This window comes from Bombus flavifrons, chromosome 2 (genome assembly GCF_040668555.2).
Source record: "Bombus flavifrons isolate JBK064 chromosome 2, iyBomFlav1_principal, whole genome shotgun sequence".
In the NCBI taxonomy this organism is placed as follows: Eukaryota; Metazoa; Arthropoda; class Insecta; order Hymenoptera; family Apidae; genus Bombus; species Bombus flavifrons.
The window spans coordinates 18,462,797-18,481,505 of record NC_138443.1 but is presented as its reverse complement, the minus strand read 5'-3'; the positions used below and the strand labels follow the sequence as shown (position 1 = coordinate 18,481,505).

Sequence of the window (18,709 nt, the reverse complement as noted above, 5' to 3'; positions counted from 1 at the left end):
GTTGTCGCTTGCTATTATCCTCGCTGCAATTGAACGAACTGTCCATTTAAATAAAGTTGCAGCTAAAAATTGGATTAGTTAGAATGGTACTAACGTGCAGTCGTTGGCCAATACCCGAATGGAACAATAGCAAAGGTAGAAGAAAGAAACTGATTTACCGAACACAGTCCGCCAAATCAATTATCCCTCACTATGCAGTTAACACTTTTACGCCATTTCATCGAAATCTTTTGATCACAATTAGAAACTCTTTCCTCCGCCGGTAAACAAGGCATGTAGTCGTTTGTACGGAAAAAAAAGGGAATAGCCGCATTCTCCCGTCATTTTCTCGCAATTACATTCAGAGCAGTTAGGAGACGGTCGCCGTTGCATTGTCCGCTTCGTGTCCCCGTGGCACGTTAGGAACTTTGAGTCAATGTTAGAGCTGGCTGAAAGCGTCGTACTTCGTTACAGCTTGTCCACTTCGCGTTGCTTTTGTTCCCGTAATAGAGTATTAAGCAGCTGGGATCTGATAAGGTCATTCCTGCGAAACTTTGCGTCGCGGGAAATGACCGATTTCGAGGACGATGACCGGAACGAGCGATTCAGAGGAAGAATAAAGGCTCAGAAAGAATAACCTCTTGATTTAAATGAGATCTTATCCAGTGACATTATTGATCTCTTGTGCGTAACAAAGAACGCCGAAATACTCGCTGTTTTGTTCGTGTCTCTCATGAATTTCATCCAACGTTTCCAAATGACATCGTAGTCTGGCAATCACTTTTGTTCTGTAATAATCTCTTGAACATCTTGCTGCCGCATTTGTTTGCTGTCTCGTTGCGCGCATTCATAGAAGTCGCTATATGTATAGATATACAGCGGTCAAATTCTTTACTGAACTATTTATTATTATAATTTCGTGATTCCATAGAAAGATATTGTATTTTGCTTTTAGCCATCGATATAATTAATGCGTGTCTGAACGTCGTCCATGTTATATTTTGGACTGAGGGAACACATTGAGTATACAGGGTGGTTGGTAACTGGTGGTACGAGCGGAAAGGGGGTGATTCTACGCGAAAAAAGAAGTCGAAAATATAGAATAACAATTTTTCGTTCGAGGCTTTGTTTTCGAGAAAATCGACTTTGAATTTTCGTTCGGTACGCGTGTACTTTATCGCGTCTCGTTATAACGGATCTCACTGTAGATCGTTGTCTCGATGGAAAAATTAAAAAAAAATAAAAATAAAAAAAATTTTTATTCTATATTTTCGACTTCTTTTTTCGCGTAGAATCATCCCCTTTCTGCTTGTACCACCAGTTACCAACCACCCTGTATACGTAAAATGTAATAGTACGAGTATATATGTATTGGGTATATGTCAAACGATGACTCGCAAAAACGAGGCTATCAATGGCTCTCGAAAAATAATGTTACCAAAGTAACGAACTTCTCCAGCCGCGATGGAGTAAGATCAGAACGAAGTCACGACCGACTCAAGGGGGAAACGTTTTCAAGAGAAAAGGACCTGATTTAAATGAGATCTTATCCGCTACGATGCTATTGATCACGTGTTGGCGACTAGAAGCAGGATGGGAGGTTTGGAGAAGGTTCGTGATTTCTTCCGCGTCATCCAGTTTCGACCCATCCAAGTCTATGCGGTTAATTTTGGACCGCAACCGAAGGACGAGCTTCTCTTCCATCTAGTAAAGTAGAACATCGTATAATGCGGTACTTGTACAGCGCCATCGGAAAATTGCTACTACTTGCGTATAAAGCGATTTGGAAAATAGCGACGAAGGTGAAATGCTACACGAAGAAATAACGTAAGAAGAAGCATTTGCGAAAAAGAATATACAAATTCGGAAGCTGAGGAGAATTCAATCGACGAAGAAACTGTGTAAGAGCCTAAAGAAAACGAAAAGTACGTGCGATCGATCGCTAGCGCGCAATTAAATTTTCCGCAGTTGTTAGTTCTGAGTTCCGAGAATTTTCTCGGTTTCGCCCGTTCCGTTGCTCACCCTCTTCTACGCGGAGATTTTAAAAAGAAAAAAATATCAAACACGCGCCGATGGAGTTTGCACGGAAATTTTGAAACTAGTTTTCCGCACAATTGCCGGCAAAAAAGGCATCGTGGAGATTGAACCGGGGCGGCAAGCGCGGCGGCGACAAATTCGAAGAAGTATTTCCACAGATGAAATTCGAGAAACCTTGTTATTATCGACGAAGAATGAAACGATTACGAATTGAAATTCGAAGTACGCTGATCAACTTTTGGGAACGAAAGGCAGTATCTGAAGGAAGGTGAAAATTAAGATTATATCAATGATAAATACACAGATTTAGTATGCGGAAATAATTAATTTAGTAATGTACGAAGATCACAGAGGAAATGAATTATTGTAATAAGTTTACATCTTTTGTTGACTTCTTAATCTTGATGCTATTTCATGTTATTTATATCTGTATTGTTTAGCTGTAATCAACCTCCACCGAGGTTTCAAATGTTTAACAAAGAATGGAACACACAGAAAATAAATAAATGAAAGAAAATCGTATCTTTCATCGGTCGAAAGAAGGAAGCGAAGTCATCGACGAGGTGGCTTCGAAAACGACCGATAGAGACGAGCGGATTAACGAAAAGAAAATCGATGGCACGGGGTTATCGGTGATAAGATGCGCGGGAGGGATGATGAAAAAACGAAGGCAAGACGTAGAAGGAGCGGGATGAAGCAAAGCTTGAAAGCTCAAAAGGATTGGAAGCGAGGTGTAACATTGAGACGGGCTGTGAGAAGTTGGATCGCAAGCAACCGGATCGGCTTGGAAAACTGTTTAGAGTCGCGGGTTATGCTCGACTGTGCCGGCAAATGAGATCGAGTGAAAACTCGTTGCAAACCATGGATCAAACCAATCTCCCCGCTGGAATGTATCACCTCGGTGTAGACGCGCGTGATTAATGGCTTCCTCATGGAAAAGAATCTCGTTCGCGTCGGAGAAAGACGCGATAGAGCCAACGCTGTCGGCTTACAATTGATTCAACCTAGCGGAATACGTGTTCTTCTGGCCAACCACCGAAAGTCCTCTTCTCTTGTGAGCAGAATTGCTAATGTTTGCGATGGAAGCGTTAGATTTATGGTGACAGATCTGACCTTTATGATCTCTTTCTTTTTATTCTATTTCCTCTGAATGTAAAAAAGCCCGAGGCAAATTTCAGACGTGTAAAATTCACGACATAAATATTTAGAAATGCATAAATTAATTAAACAGCTGGCACTTACGTAATTGAATGAACTATTTATTTCTACATTGTATGTATTTATTGATATAATGAGTCAATTTTTATCGCTACTGAGAAATAAAAGTGACAGATTAAACGAGAAAGAAAACTGGTTATTAACTAGGTGGACTCATTGATGGTATTTGTATTAAATCGATTTTAATAAAACACTACATCGTCGATAAAATCGCCACCTATCGATTGTGAACAAACATTTTGCATGCATGAACAAATTTTTGTTTAAAACTGGAGTTTGTATAAACATCTATAGCCTATTAATAAGGAACGACGCTTCTATTGTAAATTGAATGATAGCTTCTTACAAATAATTTAATAATTCCATTTTGGTTCGGAGATATAAATTTGGTTTCTTCTTTAACTTAGCTTGCTTATGAACAATTCTAACGATATCGGATCAAACGTAAAAACGAAATTATCAATAAAGTAAGACGTTGTTTTTACGGCATAAACAGGTATTATAAACGAAAGTTAATTATCTTACTGTCACAGTCATTCGCAGTAATTACGATTACGATATCCTAAAAAGTGGAACTTAATATTCAGAATTATAATGTCTCAAAGGTTTCGTAATCACGCCATCAATCTCTTCCCTACGTCGCACCGAAATCAATCTCTTCCTCCTCGCTTTCCCATACCCCTTTGAAAAGCGAGCTATACCGTAAAAGGAACTCTTATCAAAATAAATTCCAAGCGGGGCTCCATCTTTCTCGATGGTGCTTTACAAAATTCAAGGAACACCATCCCCGTTGCAATATTAATCTTTCAATCTCTCGGACGCGCTGGCTGCGAAACCGTGCAGCAAAGTACGCAACTCAATTATCAGCCGTGTGGCATGCCAAAAAGTTTTCACCTCGTCATTGATCAAATAAAAGTTTGACGTGCAAAAACGGCTGATAAAGAGGACGGATGGTGAAGGAAGAAAGAGAGACAAGGCAAATTACGCTGGTTTGGGGTGTACGGAATAAAGTAAGTTGAAAATAAGTCATGAATCTATGCAGGGTTGACCCTAGATATGAAAAAAGATTTAAACACAAATTTAGAAAAAGGAATATCTTAAACTCTAACATGATTTTTCGACTTTTTTGATTAAACGGCACTTTCCTATTTCGTTAAAAAAGGTTTAATTTTAAGTAAAACGAATGTACGTCGTGAAATTGAAAGCACGCATACTGCAACTTCTTTCAATTTCTCGCAAAATCATTTTTAAACGACACTTTTGTATATGGACATGCTGAATCGAAGTATTTTATAAATATCGCTCACATATTTTGCGATACGCTTTATATAACGAAGCATGGGTAAAACAGCCAACAGATAAAAGTATTGGTAACATGATAGAAAAGCGTTTGCCGAAGACGGCGGAGAACCGGGACCAGCTCGTTGCTCGCTCAGAAGACGAAGATGAATGGCATCAGCTTGAATCCCGACAGAATCCATCCACCTCCGACTTACCAGCTAGCAGAAGCCATCTTCTTCTCCCTCTTCTTCGTTTATTTCTTCCTCGTCGTCGGTTGCTTCTTCCTACTTCTGTTAGACCGTCGCGATTACCTCCGCCAGGGAAATTTTCATCCCTCCCGATTTTTTTGCTAATCTTGTCACGCGTCCATCGATGAATTAAGATCGAACGGTTGAGTAATGTTCGTGCGTTAATTTCAATTTTTTCGTTGCAATTCGCCTGATCGAATGGAGAAGGAAAAGGAAAATGGAGGAGGTTTGCAGGCGACTCGAGTGGCAATGAAAGTATGCACAATTGAACGATTGAATTTAAACTTATTGAAAATGAAAGTGAACCCGTTATGAAGTTATTCTTACAATCTTATTTTATTTTATTGTATCTCGAGATCAATATTTACGTAATAAAATATTTTGTTACGCTAGTGGTACAGTTGCGAAATTTCTTGAAGTTGATCGATAATTTATAAGATTTACATGCACAACTTCGTTCGTTTTATTATTAATCCTTCTGTTTATGCAAAGGGGTTGATTGACGCTGATAATTTCCAACTTCTAACCTGTAAGATTTAATCAAACAATATTAGTTCAGAATCAGGTAAATTAAAAAATTTCATTTGCTATTCGTTTGAATTATTTCCGCGCAATTATATCTGAATGAAGCGTCTCAACAAAGGATTTTCGCCGGTACGTCACCGTGGAATTTACCTACAGGAAAAAACTGGGAGGATGTTCAGTTGATCGAGGAATGCAAATCTCGGGGGCTTTTTAATTAGCTGCCGTTCCCGTTTAAACGCGGCCTAAGTTGCTCCGTGACAGGATCCGAGATTCAAGTCGAAATTGAATTTCGCCAAAGAATGAGAAGAGTTCTTCGGGAAATCGAATCAGGACCAGATCTCCTGACACCTCGTTAGGTGGAAAATTCCATCGGATATCAACGAGAGGACGAAAACGTTCTCTGGATGTTACGTTATCTTCGCGCAGAAGAAAGTCGTGTAATTTACTTTAATATAGCTGGTTATTGGATAACTATTATTACTGGTGGGGACTTTACCGCTCTAATCGATTGAATTTCGAACGAACGTCTTTGACGTTATCAATTATTATTATTAAAGATTTTATCGATTTCCCTCGGTTTCTTAAGGAAATTCGAAGTCGGTTGAAGATGGAAGACTCGGAGTTGATTTTCGACTTGATTATTGATTTAAAATAGAAAATATTTAATAAATGTATAAGTTAAAATATTATGACAATTGCATTATCGTTATATTATACTTTTATTATCACGGTAGTGCTCTACTTATCAAAATTTCATTCGTTGGAACGAAAGTTTAGCTAATGCCCGAGTAATTGAACTTTTGCCGATTGAATCCGAACAAAAAGTACACATTTTTTTATCACCGCTAAATCACCTTGTTTCGACATCGTCGTCGAAAAGGTTTATTGTCTTCGCCGCCTATAAGCGGAAAGCCGGGTAGATATCTAAAAATGGCGGAGTAGAAGTAGCGAAGGTTGGGCAAGGGATCGTACAATTGTCTACGACAATACGATTGAAACGGAACAAGATGATTCTCGAGGGGAAACGCTTGGTCGAATCAGTTTTCACGGCCTTTTATTATGTTGCCCATCAGTGCTCAGCTAGACACGAGACAATATGCTTGATTGCTCAGCTCTCCGGGGTGGATTTCGAATTGTTTGGTGGCTGCCGACGAAAATTGAATAAGCAAGCAAGCGAACGAACCACTACTTGAGAATTTTAGATTATCTCGTATGGAAATTTAATGAATTGTCTAAAGTCTGCCAGGTTCCTTGAGGATTAGTCACTGAGAAATTTCATTAATTGTAGCGGTGGATGCTCCTTGTCTAATTCTTTTGTGAAAAAAACACTGGGAGATTTATGGAACTTTTTATGGTCTTACTATTTGTCTTATACACCGTGGGCCGTAATTTGTGACACAAATGAAGTCAGAGAGAGAGAGTCTACGGTTATCTTGTGTATAATGTCTAAAATATGTTACGTACAATGCTGTAAAAATGAAATTACGTAGAATGAATTTATGAAATAACTGTTAAAATATTCGGTTAAGAATGTTCAAAAAGCCGCCATACTTCCATTAGGTAAAGTTAGGAAGGTCCTCAAATTAAAACGAAAATCAAGAGTAATTTGATTTTCCCGGAAGTGAAACTCGCGACGTAATTTCATTGTTTTGATTGTGAACAATTCGTTTTATTTAAAACTAAATTTCATTTTCGTATATTGTATTCTATGTATTTTGCATGTACTATATTTTTATATATTGTTCGATAATGTTTCGTAAAGTTCCATAAATATTATTAAATGCAATGTAAATAAATAAATAGACGACACTACGTTCATCTTTACAATTCTCAGCGTAATCTAACGATCAATCGGCAAGAAACAATCTCCAACCAGGAAACTCGATATTCAACGTTTTACGCGTGACATCGTCCTATAAAACGAGCTGAAATCGATACCTCGAGAAACGCTACGACATCCCGTCCAGTTCCTTCAGAATCCAATTAAGCTTTAAGAGCTTCCTGCCTGACCATTTCAGGGGATGTTACTATAACAATTTCAATTCATTCCCGTAAATCTTTAAATCTGTGCTTTCTAACCACCGCTAAATTGTCACGAATCAACGATCAAAAGACGACAAAAATCTCAGGATAATAAAAAAAGAAATAAAAGATGATATATCATTTCACGAATAAACAGATACTTAGACCGCAGATGTTTGCGCTTTTATGAGAAATTTTAATACTCAAGAATATATAGGACGTGGATGAAATGCAGAGGTATAAAAAATAGTCAAAGTAAACCATTTTGTATAATTAGACTGCGGTAATATTTAAAGAAACAAAAATATTTAATAACATTAATTGTATTTAATACTTAATTATGTGTAAATGCATGATAACGTTGTATCATCTGTGTTAGTGATATTATCGAACGTTCTGCCAAATATTAAAATTAAAAATTTATAATTTGCATTCAAAGCAAGATATCGGTAAAATGGAACTTAATCATTTTCTTGGCATCCATTTCGAAGTGTGGAATATTTTGATATGGATGTGAATTTAATTCTATGTATACGTAATGCTCATGCAAATGATATAATACTGCGATCGCAATGGCACTGAGATTAGCGAAAAGCGAAATCTATTTTCTGCTGGATATGCGTTACTCGAAGTAAAAGTTGGTATTTTACTGCTGTTGGCTGCTATCTCTTCTGAGCGATTGGTTCGACGTAGTATTACGCTTTACTAGGAGAAATTTGGATTTAAATGACTAGAAATTTCGTATATCGATTCTGATTTCCTGCACTGTCCACGTCGTATATCATGGACACGTTATCTACGTATAATGTATCACGGAGCAAAAACTTGAAGCGAAATACTGATTAAACGTCTCCGTGATTTACATGTCTTTGTTATATCGTCTTCAATATATAAATTTAAAACATTGTTATAGCTTTATCATCAGGGAGAAAAAAATTATGTCAAATTCGATAATTTTTACTAGCCTCGAACTGAAATAAATAATGGTGGAAAATTATCTTGAAAAATTATAGTTGCTAATGCGAAACTTGTTTTTACAGAATTTCAAAATATTCAAAGAAACAATTATGTATCTGTTAAAGTTTCATACGAAGACTTATCTTTTTTAATATTTTCTTGGAAACCTCAAATACTTTAGTACGAAGGTTGGGAAATATGTAACTTCATATCAATAAACTTCAAGCTTGAAGCTATTATAGTATTTATTCGAGTTTCTGTGTTTCAGCCGTGACTACAAATAGTTTTATTTGTATCTTTTAAAAATATATTATTTTACTTCGAAGCATTGTAAGCATAGAATGCAAACAACGTGAGAAAGAACCATAAGAACAATGTTATTATCTGAAAGAACGTGAAAGAAACAGTGCAATTCACAGTTATGCGACTACAAGTAGAACAAGACTCGGACCGTATTCAGACAGACACGATCTATTATATAATGTACAGTGATCAGAGTACAAATGCGAGAAAACTGTGTAAGTGCAACAAAATGTATATTCTGCAAAACTTTATTTCTATTTTCTCTTATAATATAGTAGCTAAAAATACATTTCTTATACTTTAGAAGCACTGTAAACATAGAACGGCTCACAAATTTTTACATAGTACAATAATTACTAAGTAAATTAAGTAAATTTACTACAAAGACTTTTTCTATTTATATACTCGCCACTGTATATCTTTTGGCATTTTCTAAATTATAATTATTTTCGCAGATACATTTTAATAAAAAAAAAAAAAAAAAGAAAAACAATTCTCCCGTGAACTACACATAAATTAGCTTTGACGTAATACGTGCTATCGCAAAATAGCGCATAAGTATGTAAATCGCCGAACATACGTTAAGGCCGTAGCAACGTGCATTAGGCGAATATAGTGTTCGTTTTCATCGAGCAGAGTTGCTGTCAAGGTAGACCATAACACGTGGAAACTATGTTCGCAGTTTCAACCGCATTCGTATATTGCAAAGCTGTTTACTGAACTTCTCTGGACACTGTTTAGTTACGTATGCACATTAAGAAACGGAGAACATCAAAGAAATTTCACCAAGGAATGATATATTGCACGAGAGATTGATAAGAGGGAAATAAACGTAGAGATTAAATATAATAAGATAAAAAATAAAAAACGATTCGGAAACGTCGTAATTACTTATATGATCCGATTCATGAATTGTGAGATATCATGAGCAAAAAAAAACTATTTTTCGAAGAAATTTAAAAAAATCTATCTTCCGTCAGGCGACGATAAGATTCTTGGAGAAGTGAAATTTTACGGTTGCACCTTTTAGGACCGCGTAAATAGTATCTCCTGTTTAACCTCGCTTTAAACGTACGCTATAAAGTTTGCGTTATCAAATCCAAGAGAAAACGTCGCAATTGAATGGATGAAAGTTGAGCGTTGTAAACCAGCAAAAGGTCCTTGCACCTTGGTTTTTTATTCCCCTTATATTCTGCAAAAATATTCTTCTTTATTTTCTAACATTTATTCCTACATCTACTTTAATCTTTCGCTGATGCAATCAATACATAAGAACTGAAGTAATGGATAACGATAGGATGACAAATATTAAAGATAAATAAAATACATCGATAATGAGATACAAACCAGGAAAAAAATGTTAGTATAGTTTTATAAAAAAGTTTTTGTCAATCAGAAAATATGATATACTGACATTTTCCGATTGCTTTTCCTACTGAAACATTTCCTAACAATTTTTCTATAAATTGAACATTAATCTGAGAATGTCCTTATTTTAAAACTATACGAAAGAAGAAGATTTAATTTCAAATCAGTAGCTAATACATATTTGAAAGTACTACATCTAAAAGTTTAATATACTGTATTTCGTTATTGTGATCAAAATTCAAACATAAATATATGAAAAACTACCAATAAAGCGTCTGTTGACTCATTGTAAGTAGCAACTACGACAAAATGATGTATGAAGTCTGTCTACAAAAGCAACCAAAGCGTTCGAAAATAACGAGAATCAGTTGAATGCATTTTCTTTGCAAAATGATTGCATTTAAAACGCACCACCATCAATCTTCAGGCGTTCAAATAAAGACAAATATAAATAACAAAAATAAATTTCTTTCCATAGTCAACGTCATCAATATGTTGATGTACATTTCACACTGAACCATGAGGTTTTATCAAAGTTTGCCATGAAGGGTTCGTTCCGCTTCGACCTCTTCTCGGGGCCCGTTAAAGGATACCCATTAATCAGCGCGTTCTTTGTCCGCGTTTCTACGCGCTTCTACACTCCAATTGCTCGCCTTTATATGCTTCTTCGTCAAAAGCTATCGTACTTCGTCGTTCTTATTAAATATGATTTGAAAATAAAATTGGCATGGTAATAGCATCACGTAGTTTCCTCGACGAAACAACTTCTAAATCAAAGGGTGTTGTGTAAAAATGGTTCTATAGGATGTGTTCATAAATACATATGTATTTGAAAATTTCTACATCGTCTTATAGCTATTTTATTATGTTTTGTAATTTGTACTTTGTTATATTTGCATTTTTATACTGATATTATACAGGGTGGTTGGTAACAGGTGGAAAATTCAAAGTCGATTTTCTCGAAAACAAAGCCTCAAACGAAAAATTTTTATTCTATATTTTCGACTTCTTTTTTCGCGTAGAATCACCCCCTTTCCGCTTGTACCACCAGTTACCAACCACCCTGTATATTCTTTTATTTACGTACTTTCCCGTTTGTGGTATGGCATATTATACTGTACCTCAAAAAATACATAGCGTTTTAACACAGATACATTTAAAATGTATAAATAAAAACTAATTTCAGTGAAATTGTCGGAGGTTGACAATTTCTATTCGTTTATAGGCTCGCCAAATATGCTGATTATACGAAAGAGAACACGGTTAAATTTTATTTATTCTTTGATACATACTTATTGGATATTCCAACACAAAGCGTAACAAAAGTTACAAAATAAACTTCTAGAAGAGATTACTTAAAGCGCTAAGTGAGCAAACCAACGCGAATCCGTTAATGATCCAAATAAAAATAAAAAATCGAAACAAAGAGAGCGCGTTGAAAAACAGCACGCTCAGCCCGGAAATAAAAGGAACGAAATGTCTGCGAATGCGTAACGCGGTGAAAACAAAGAGTCTCAATTTTCACGGGCTCTTTATTAAAACAGCTAAGTACGTTTCGGTATAATGAAATTAAATGTAAACGTCGTTCGTGATTTATTTCAGTCGATTGCAGCTGTAATATATAATGTCGAATATTCACGTTCGAAGCGCGTAAACGCGTTCAAGTTGAAAATTCGTTTTGTGCGTCGGATTACCAATTTGGATTTTAACAAACATTTTTGAAATAACAACTGATCGTAAATACTCGTCTATCTTCGTTACTGAATCGTCGAACTAGACGAAGTCATGAATTATGCCGCAATACTTATACCTGAAATGACACAAGTACGTCGATACTCGGCGCTGCGGCGCCGAATATATTAAAACGTCTGGTATGTACTTGTGTCGATACAGCTGGCTATCGAGTTTGCATACTTGCGTCGAATCTCTCTGTTTGGAATAGAATACTATTAAACCTTGTAGAATTGGATTGTTATTTAGTTGAGGAAAAAGATTGCTTTTTTATTAATTGTTCTATAAAAAAAAATATAACATACTAAAATCGAAGACCAAATTATACGAAGAAAGAATACAATTAAATAACAGTTCAATAAAGAATAAGAATTGTGTATAAAATTGTGCATCAATCGTGAATGGGTTAAAACGTGAATCAGGAACCGTCAAGATTTCTCCAGGAAATAATAAGCCAGTGGTAATAAGCAGAAAAATATGATAAACGATTAAATTATTATTTGCTATTTAATAATTTGACAATAAGTACTCATGGTTGATATAATATTCGAGGTAGTAGAAGTTTGCATACGCATCACGCTTTTCTCTAAACAGATCCTCTACGAATCCAAATACTCCAAATACTTTAATATCGTGAAATTCCACGATTTCAAGTCTCTTATGCTTCCTAATTCTGCCGTATCCTAAATTCCAACAAGCTCCTTCAATCTCGTCTAGACCTCTTATCTTCACAAATTTTTTCACGTTCTTCTGTGTATCCCATCGAGCTCCTAGAATTCCCTAATACCTCTGCACGTTTGAAATCTCTCAAACGCTAGACGACGCTTTTACCGGAGTCTGCTTAAAGCTCAAAATTAATTAGGTTAATTTCCTTTATCCTTTCCATCCTAATCCATCACATCCTCGTCGAGTTCAACGTTGACAATAAGGCACGAAAAGAAGAGGAATCCTCGCGGCGCAGACTTCGAGCAATACCACGGAGTTACATTCCATTCCAGATTTTCAAATTACTGGATTATCTGGATGGAAAGTAGCTGGCGTGGCAGGTATCCAGGCCGCTTAGCGTTCGCTTGCGGTTTTAAGCTCGACTATATCGACGCCTCCTCCGACGTGTTCGCTCTTTTTAAATAGAGAAGAAGAATCACGTTTCAAGTCCAATCGAATGGCTGAGATTCCATCATGAAAACCTGGGATTCCTTACAACGCGAAAGATATTTTATTCACTGCGAAAAGACACCGTCATTTTATTTGGCCAAATATCGTCGAAAGGCGCCGATATCGGGCTCCTACGCGTTCGAAGTGGAAACATTTAACATTTACGCGTTACAGTATTTTACAAATTATTGTACGTAATAATTATATCGTGTACGTATGTAATTAAGTAATCAAATCATTTAGCGTTGTTGAATACACGGTGTGAGATCAGGCAATGTAATTTTACAGAAAATGCATAGTAGCTGTATTTCATGCATCCTTGTCTAGGGGGTGGTTTTAGGAATAAAGATAATCTGTAAAAATGTTATATAAATTTCATTTTTGTTTCATATTACAATTATTTGATTTATCACCGGGTAACCAAGTATCTTTTGTTATTCTATTATTCTATTTGTTATTAATTTACATCTTCTCCGATCGATTTCTTCTGTTTTCACTTAAGAGTGTCTTACAGCTAATATTACACTAGTATTCATAATGCAATTTCTATGTAAGTTTCTAGTATTCGTTTCGCTTACATAATTTTCAGCGATCCGGCAAGCTGGTTGGCAAAAACGTTGAAGAAACGATCAATCGCGCGCCTTCTATGTACTTCGCGTAACAATCGACTAACTGAAACGTCTCGGTAACAGGCATGAGATAACGCGGCTGATCGAGAAACGATTTCGCGTAAGAACGCCGCCTTTAGCCGAGGGGCAAAAACCAAAACGCTTTCGCGGGGCCAACGTTCTCAAGTATCGTTATGTCACTCGATTGTGCCGCGATCGATACGATCTCGACGCCAACGTTTCGTTCCAGTGATCATGGAAAGCGTGAAATCGGTCGTGCGGCACGTGGCGCGATTTGTCCGAGTTATCGATCGTTGTCCTTCGACTCGTGAATTCATCGATCAAAGATAAATGCGTCGACGAAGATATAAATTCGTCGTTGGAAGAATTCGATTCGTCGGAGCAAGTGGTTTCCAAATAGAATTTGGAAATTTTTATGTACCTTCGGCATACTAAGATCTCTTAATCTACAAACTTCTCTTCCATTTATCCATGAAAATGATCAAATTTTTTTATGATAAAAGGCAACTCTTTATGCAAGCGGATATACGATACATTTTTTAAAAGATAAATGGACGGTTTAGTTCGCAACACGTTATAGCCCGAATTCTTAAACGTCAACAAGATCTTCCGATTGGTCCAGACGAGTATTTTAAAGTTTTAGGGATGAAGGACAATGATCCAAAATATTTTCCGAACTAAACCATACAGCAAAATTGCAACACGTGGATATTTCGGGACGTATCGACATTCGCGTAGCTCACAGAACCACTTTATACCAATATAATTAAACTAATCAAGTACCTTTTATTCAATTCACTCAACGTGTACATTAAATTAAAATACTCGTCTCAATCACTAAAACTGCCCATTTCGTCATCCACTTTGACTTTCATTCGAAAAAGCTTCAGATTAATTCCATTAACTTTAAAACCCCTCACTCGCTATCTATCGTTATATTTTGCCAATCGAAACGCGTCGATTTTCAAAGCGGCGATACCACCAAGATCCATCGACTGGTGAAATCTTCGAAATCGTTGCGAAATCCCTTCGATCTCCGGCATCTGCCTTCTGCCTTCCGATATCCCTTCTGCTTGGAAGAAAATTCGCGACAGAGCCGAGTGGGAGGAGCTGGATAAAGCAGCCTCTGCCGATGTTTACCAACAAACGATCGACATCGATATCGGTGAATCGAAAGCATCGGAAGCATGTGGCGTGGACCGGTCGTTGTGTTGCTCCTTCTCGTCTGTCGCGATTCGCTCGAAGCTGGAGGTCGCGACGACGACGCAAGTGTGGACGAGTTGTTGCGTCGAGACGTCCGTGAACCGGCATGGTCGGCCTTCGCCACGGAAGTCGAGGATTTACTCGGAGAGGGAAACTCGCCGGAGAAAGAGAAAACTGGCAAGAAGGGCGCGAAGAATGCGTCTGGTATGTTACTTCCCATCGAATTTCAGTATTTTTAAAGTTTAGTTATTTAGTGTGACACGCGTTTATACGAATCTGTCAGGGTACAAGCAATTTACAAAATATTTTCGTTCGCGATATTAATTCCCGAGCTATAGATTTTTATGCATTTATAAAAAACTGTGAAAAGTGCAGAATATGCAAAAATATAAAAAATATACAACGTGAAATTTTATTTCCGTAATTATATTAATAAAAATATGAAATTCCATAAATATGCGTGGACTATAGTACGAGTATACCGTACCATGTATTTTTATTTGCTCTTTAGTCCCTATTTTCCTGCATTCAAAATTTATTATGAACAACGAACACGTATGTTCCATCGTACTGGCATTTTTAAATTAGCATTTCTCGAATCAAGAAACAAATGGGATAAAAAGATTCGGAAACGGTCCCTAAACAACCACTCGAGCGGTCACGGATATCGTGGATGATAACCAGCACGAATGATACCGTGGTTTTAGGCAAATCAGACGAGGGAGGATACTACAAAACGTACGGCAGCGACGCTGAGGGCGAGAAGGGTTACTTGACGGCAACCTACAGCAAGGGCAATCACGGCTATAAGAGCCTCGACACCTTCCACAAGCAGGATGGCGACAAGTACGCATTCGAGAAGCACGTTGCCTACGGCAAAGCGCGTGCTGACAAGAAAAGTAGCCACAACGACGAGGCAGCCTCTCGTTCCAGGAAAGCCGGTGATCACGAGGGTGCAGGTACAGAGAAACTGTACGATGTCGAGCATGTAATTGCGTGACAACCATAAAGCATACTGGGTGAAATTAGTTTCTTGTCAACTTACTGGCTTCGAGATAAGAATTCTAGAATTTTTGATTTAGTACAAATGTAGCAACTGGAATATCGTTCCTTCGAGGTTTCCTAGTTTCTATTAAAAAATTAATCGAAGTTATAATCTAGAGAACATCGTGCATTGTTATTTTAGAACTTCAGTCTCAAAGCACTGTGATAATTTTTTTATATAGAAACAAAATCAAAATCTAATATGTGGGGGAATTCGTTTCTTGCAATTCCAATAGTAAAAGTAGATTTTGACTAGTTGAAACAAATTTTATACGTGGTACATAGACGATGTTTTTAAGTGAAAATAAAAGAAAATCAAATAAATCAAAAGCATAAGATTATATGTTGAAATCGCTCAAAAGTTTCCTTGTTTGAAGCGAAGGTATACACAGCTCATGACGTCATTTGAAACACCTGGTATATATATATGCATTTAATCCATGTCTGATCTTGTTATGTCACTCAAAAACTGCTTGTCACGCAGAACCAGCTTATTAACCTATCCGATGATATCCTTGACGTAGGTGATTAATTTTGCTTAGAGATATGCGTAACTTTATTCATGAACAAAAGATAAATTTTTATTTATTAAATGTATTCTAACTGTGCAAATGATTGCATTTTAATATATAAAGTGTGCGTAATGGCAGTAATAGATTTGCGATTTTTTATTTTGCTATATGCACGTTGTTATTACTTATACTAAACGTATCTACGTTTCTGAATAAAATTAACGGTATCGAGTGATATTTGCTTGAGAAATTTGCTTAAGGGAACTAACATGGTAGTAGTTCCATTAGTATAATATTTTTAATCTACTCGAACGAAATAGTTGGCAAGTTTGAATAGATTTTGAGCTCGAGGAAGTTTCTTCTTTATACCGTAAATAATTTTCGCACGATATATCCGTGTCATTAGTCGCACGGGATCCTTTAATGAACGTCGATCGCAAGTTTTCCCTGGCAAACTTAGTGGCTCGAGTATCGATCGCCAATAAAACTACACCATCGAGATAACGACATTAACCGAACGCATTCATGCGCTCGTTTCGTCCTAATTTTGACGGCGGCACCCAGCCATTTTGCTAATTACTTCACAGAAACATGTCATTTAATCACTTGGAACCACCGATCCTTTACACCTATAAATTTCATTATTGCTGGCAGAAACTATCGTATAATAATTATGTCAATTTTAGATTACGAATTTCTTAGTATATTTTTTCAGTAACAGTTTAGTTACATTGAAAGGTAAATCTTGGAGAGTAACGTAATAGTAGTTTTACTAATACGATATTTTTAATCCTCCTGGTTGGAATATATTTCTAACAATAAGATATAATTTGAGACAATCTTTTACGATAATTACGTTATTTTTAAATTACGTTATTCCACGTTTCCGTAACAATTATATTATAAATTTCGCTAGGTACCATCGTCGATACCCATTATGCAACCAACGATGGCGATCATCACGACGGTGGCGAAGAACACGATGCTGAAGCCAACGATCACGGGAGCTATACTCACGAAGATGGCGCTCACTATATGGCTCATGGACCAGAATCTTCGAGTTATGGACATAGTGAAAGCTACACGGATGGAGAGGGTGAACATAGTTCTTACGGAAGCTACAGCTCCTACTCGAGAGACTCTGGCCACGAACACGGTGGCGACGGAGACCATTACTATTAATCCTTTGCCAAATGTCTGATGTTTAGTTGTCCGATTTTCCATGGAATGTATTATTACGGCAAAAGTGCCTAATTTCGAGACCAGAACGGTACAAGTGTAAATGACAACAATTAGCACGAAGCAGAGGAAACAAGAAGCGATATTTTGTATAAATATCGTCGTCAGTGTAGGATGATATTTCCTTTGACGTAAAGTTGTTTTGAAAATTGTACGTGAAGGATTAAAATTGGTCAAAATGAAGTTGTTCAATTTTTGTTGCTGTATTTCTAGTATTGTATTTCTAGTATTTAATTAATAGACATTAGAATTTATTTTTAGACATTTTGTGTACAAATATAGAAATAATTTCTTCCGTAGAGTGTTTATTGTGAAACTTACTAATTTATCATTTACAATGTGGTTTCTCTGATCGCATATCTATTACGATTAATAAATTATACGAGCTTATTCATTTAATATCGTGTATTAAAAAAGAAGAAAACGCAAGGAAATAAACGCTCGATACAATACTCGATAGAACTTTCCAAACGTATCCAATTATATTCATGCGATGTTCTCGAGCAGCAGATTTACGTATCAAGCGAAATTCGGAAAATCCGCTACGTAAAATGTAAAACGTGATATTTCAACAGCAATTACTGACAATTTTTTAAATTAACGCGTCGATGTAGAAAAAATTATACAAATTGGACGAAAAACGTATAAACGATGGGCTGCGCGCGACACACCGTTCAATTTCGTGTCATCAATTAAGAATCGATCAATTAAATCCGTATGATTATGAGAATAATCTGGATCAAAAGGCTTTCGATAACAACGAATATGGAAATGAATTTTTGCGACGTGCTCGTACAATATTCTTATTAAACGTTTCATAATTAATACGTAGGTATCTGTTTGTTTACGATGTTATGAAAAATCGATCGATATGGTTTGTTGTAATCGCGCGATCGCAAACACGAAACAACTTGTTAAAGGACGAATTTTCCATGTGTGCATTACGCTCGAACTGTCAATGCTTCCCATTGTTACTTGATAATAATACGAACACCAATTATTTTAGAAATGCATCGCGCGCGCGCGCGTACGTTCGTTGTGTAACGAACACAACGCGTAATTTTGATGCCATGCAAAGGTGGCGCGTTGTTATTACGAAATTTAATGATATTACGTTTGTATCGCATTGATGAGCCGATCTAAATTGCAATTGGTCATCGTTCGCTGTTGTTCGTCGATGCTCGTTACATTAACGTTCCTATAGCCACGCTCCATTATTGGCCGGGTAATTTGTTCGAGATCCATATCATCGTGTCAA

General features: G+C 36.7%; 1 protein-coding gene across 1 annotated transcript; it reads left to right on the top strand.

The window, feature by feature from the left end:
• The first annotated feature begins 14,640 nt into the window (after positions 1-14,640).
• LOC138189733 (uncharacterized) lies at positions 14,641-17,465 on the top strand. The gene is made up of 3 exons (XM_069131865.1): positions 14,641-14,860; positions 15,364-15,615; positions 17,129-17,465. Exons 1-3 carry the CDS (start codon positions 14,641-14,643, stop codon positions 17,392-17,394), a joined length of 738 nt encoding a protein of 245 aa, XP_068987966.1. The 3' UTR covers positions 17,395-17,465.
• Positions 17,466-18,709: the final 1,244 nt, after the last annotated feature.

Coding starts and splice junctions, on each gene's coding strand:
- LOC138189733 (XM_069131865.1), top strand. CDS start 14,641: ATGTGGCGTGGACCGGTCGTTGTGTTGCTCCTTCTCGTCTGTCGCGAT. Junction 14,861..15,363: donor GGGCGCGAAGAATGCGTCTG/GTATGTTACTTC, acceptor CCGTGGTTTTAG/GCAAATCAGACGAGGGAGGA. Junction 15,616..17,128: donor CGGTGATCACGAGGGTGCAG/GTACAGAGAAAC, acceptor AAATTTCGCTAG/GTACCATCGTCGATACCCAT.